The following is a 3237-nucleotide window of genomic DNA, read 5'->3' on the forward strand; positions in this document are numbered from 1 at the left end:
GCGATGAGTTGAAGGAGTTTTCCTGAAGATTCGGCGTCCACTCCATAGCCATTCTTCCGAGCTGCTGATTGAATCGGTCCGATCATTCGATTTCAGCATCGCAGCTCGATTTCAGTTCTGTTCCTTGTGATTCCTGGTCGCAAGCTTGAAGGGTGATCCCAGGAGCTTCGTGCACCTTGATAACGCACGGGAGAAACTGCTGGAACCGGTGGAGAGCTTGAAGGGTGTTCCCAACAGCTCCTCTGCTTGCAACAGAGAGAAGTGCACAGATTTGTGATTTGGAGTTGTGAATGTTTTTCAGTGTTTTTCTTTACCAAGATCTTAGATTTAGTTGCAGAATTTCATGGTTTCTGTTTTGCTTCATTGGCCTCAACCCTTTTTTCTATATGTTGCAGCTCTAAGTTGGTTTAGGTTCAACTCTGTTTCAGTTTTCTGTTTAGTTTCTGATGTGATTGATTAAGATGAATTCCTCTTAGTTTAGATCTGAGATTTGCTGTTTTGAATGTTCAATTTTCTTTACATTTTAAGTCATTTATTAGATCAAACTTATATTGAAATTTCAATACGGAAATAAATTGTCCACTAGCTTCTTAATTGATCCGGAACATGTAGTTGGTTCATTTAGAGTCTTAGTTAGTTAGCTATCTTAGACTAGCTGTAAGTTGATTTAGAGTAAGGATTGTATAAGTAAGGCTAGTTGAAAAGTGTTTAGGTGAAGTGTGATCACTGTTGAGCTTAAGGTTAGTTAGGTTTTTAGGATAGGTTTAATTCCTGAATGCATCTAATGAATTCTAATTTCTAATCTTTGTATGTCCTGATTTCTGAAGTTGATAGTGAATCTTTTCAGTGAAGTATCCATTAGATTGTTTCTGGTTTTGATTCATTTCATTTTGTTACATTTTAATTCAGATTTGCCTTAAAAGTTGGTTGAGTGCCATTGAGTATATGGGATTTGAAGTTTCTGAATCTTCTTAGTTGGATGTTTAGATTAGTCGCTATTTTGTTTTCTTGAGTTTAAGTTGATGCAGTTTAGTTAATTCGTGTATTAGGATAAAATTCTGAATTCCTTTTTGATTCCGTGCATTGCATTGATGGATCAACTTTTGTGAAAGAATTTCTGGACAAAACTTTGATTGAGATTTAATTTCAGATTCTAGCAATTGGGTTAAGACTTAAAGATAATCCCATATTCACTAGTTACTCTTTGGGAAATACGACTTGGGAACTACATACTACATGTGTTATATTTAGTTTTGAAATGTTTCAATCTTTTTTAATTTGATGCACCATGTGACATGTAATATGGGTGACACCAAATTTTGGCGCCGTTGTCGGGGAACCTAACTAGTAATGTGTGTTTGTTTTTAGATTGTGCTGAATTTGAATTTCTTTGTTTTACAGATTATCTATTTGAATGTTCAAATGAATTGCTTTCATGACCAGGTCTTTGACAGACAAATTCTTTGAGTTAGATCCAGAGATTGAAAGGACTTTCAGAGCTTTAAGAATCCAAGAGAAAATTTCAGAGGCTTCAGAAAGTTCCTTGTCATCTTCAAATACCCCCATGGCTGATTGTAGCAGAACAATGAAGGAGCTTGCAACTCCTGATGAGGCTTTTAAGTATTCATGCATCACTTATCCAATTCTAGCTGGTGATTTTGAGTTGAGATCAGGATTGATCCATTTGCTTCCAAAATATCAAGGATTATCTGGAGAAGACCCAAATAGACATTTGCATGAATTCCATGTGGTTTGTTCAACCATGAAGCCACAAGGAATTTCAGAAGAGGATATTAAGCTAAGGGCTTTTCCATTTTCACTTACTGGAGCAACGAAAGATTGGTTGTATTATTTGCCACCAGGATTCATCACTTCTTGGATTGATATGAAAAAGGCTTTCTTGGAGAAATTCTTTTCAGCCTCAAGTACTGCAACTATTAGGAAAAGCATTTGTGGGATTCAACAAGTGGTGGGAGAGACACTTTATGATTATTGGGAGAGATTCAAGAAACTATGTTCAAGTTGTCCTCAACACCAAATCAGTGAGCAGTTATTAGTCCAATACTTCTATGAGAGTTTATTACCTATGAACAAAAGTATGATAGATGCAGCAGCTGGAGGAGCTTTAGTGAACAAAACTCCAGAGCAAGCACGGGAGCTAATTTCGAACATGGCTGAAAATTCACAGCAATTTGGAAGTAGAGCACTCACTACTAGAGGAGTTGGTAAAGTTCAAATGGTTTCAAATAAACAAAAGGAGATAAAGAATTCATTGATTGAAGTTACATTGGTGAAACAATTAGCTTTGAACAATGCTACTCAGTCTTCTGTTGTTCCTAATATGCAATTTCCATTCAAACAAAGTGTAGTTTGTAGCATTTGTTCGAGTCAAGATCATCTTTCAGAACTTTGTCCGAATCTCCATCAAGATGAATCTTTAGCAGCTTTCTCTATAGCTCAATTCCAACAAAAATATGATCCTCACTCTTCCACATACAATCCGGGGTGGAGAGATCATCCAAATTTGAAGTATGGAAATTCATTCTATCAACAACCATCTTCAAATCAGCATTTCAGCCATACTTCCAGTAATTTCCAACAACTTCAGCAAGGGTTCCAGCAGCAGAATCAGAATTTCTAGCACCATTATCATCCTACAAATCAATTCCAGCAATCATTTCAGCCTTCTCATCAGTTTCAAAATCAGAATTTCCAGCAAGGGCAGAATTTCATACAGCAAGCACTTCCAGCACCTTCAAGGCTGAGTTTAACTCAAGGGAACTCTAGTAATACCTCAAGTTCTAATGCACAGCAAGCTAGATTGGAGGAATTGATGCAACAAATCCTTCAACAGCAATAAAATCAGCAAAGAACAGATTCAGCAATTCAAAATATAGAAAGACAGATTGGGCAGTTAGCTTCCAGCCTTAATCAAATGCAAGCTCAAGGATCAAGTCAATTGCCTTCACAAACAACTCCTAATCCTAAAGGGAATGTTAGTGCTTTAACTTTGAGAAGTGGGAAAAGAGTTGCAGATTTTTCAATTGAAGAAATTGCTGTTGGAAAGTTTCCAGAAATCCAGCAACAAAGTTCCAGTAGTGAAGGAATTCAGACAGAGCAGAATGTTCCAACTTCGGGTTTAACTCAAAGTTCCATTGATCCATTGAATATGGAGCATTCACAAGGAGAAGGAAGCTTAATTCCGAAATTTTCCAGCAACTTTTGTCCAGCTGAACA

The 3237-nt window shown here is 36.9% G+C and overlaps 1 protein-coding gene across 1 annotated transcript; it reads left to right on the plus strand.

Moving 5' to 3' along the window:
- The first annotated feature begins 1564 nt into the window (after positions 1-1564).
- On the plus strand, positions 1565-2641 carry LOC121972296. Its single transcript, XM_042523981.1, has one exon. It carries the CDS (start codon positions 1565-1567, stop codon positions 2639-2641), a length of 1077 nt encoding a protein of 358 aa, XP_042379915.1.
- Positions 2642-3237: the final 596 nt, after the last annotated feature.

This window comes from Zingiber officinale, chromosome 4A (assembly GCF_018446385.1).
Source record: "Zingiber officinale cultivar Zhangliang chromosome 4A, Zo_v1.1, whole genome shotgun sequence".
Classification (NCBI taxonomy): Eukaryota; Viridiplantae; Streptophyta; class Magnoliopsida; order Zingiberales; family Zingiberaceae; genus Zingiber; species Zingiber officinale.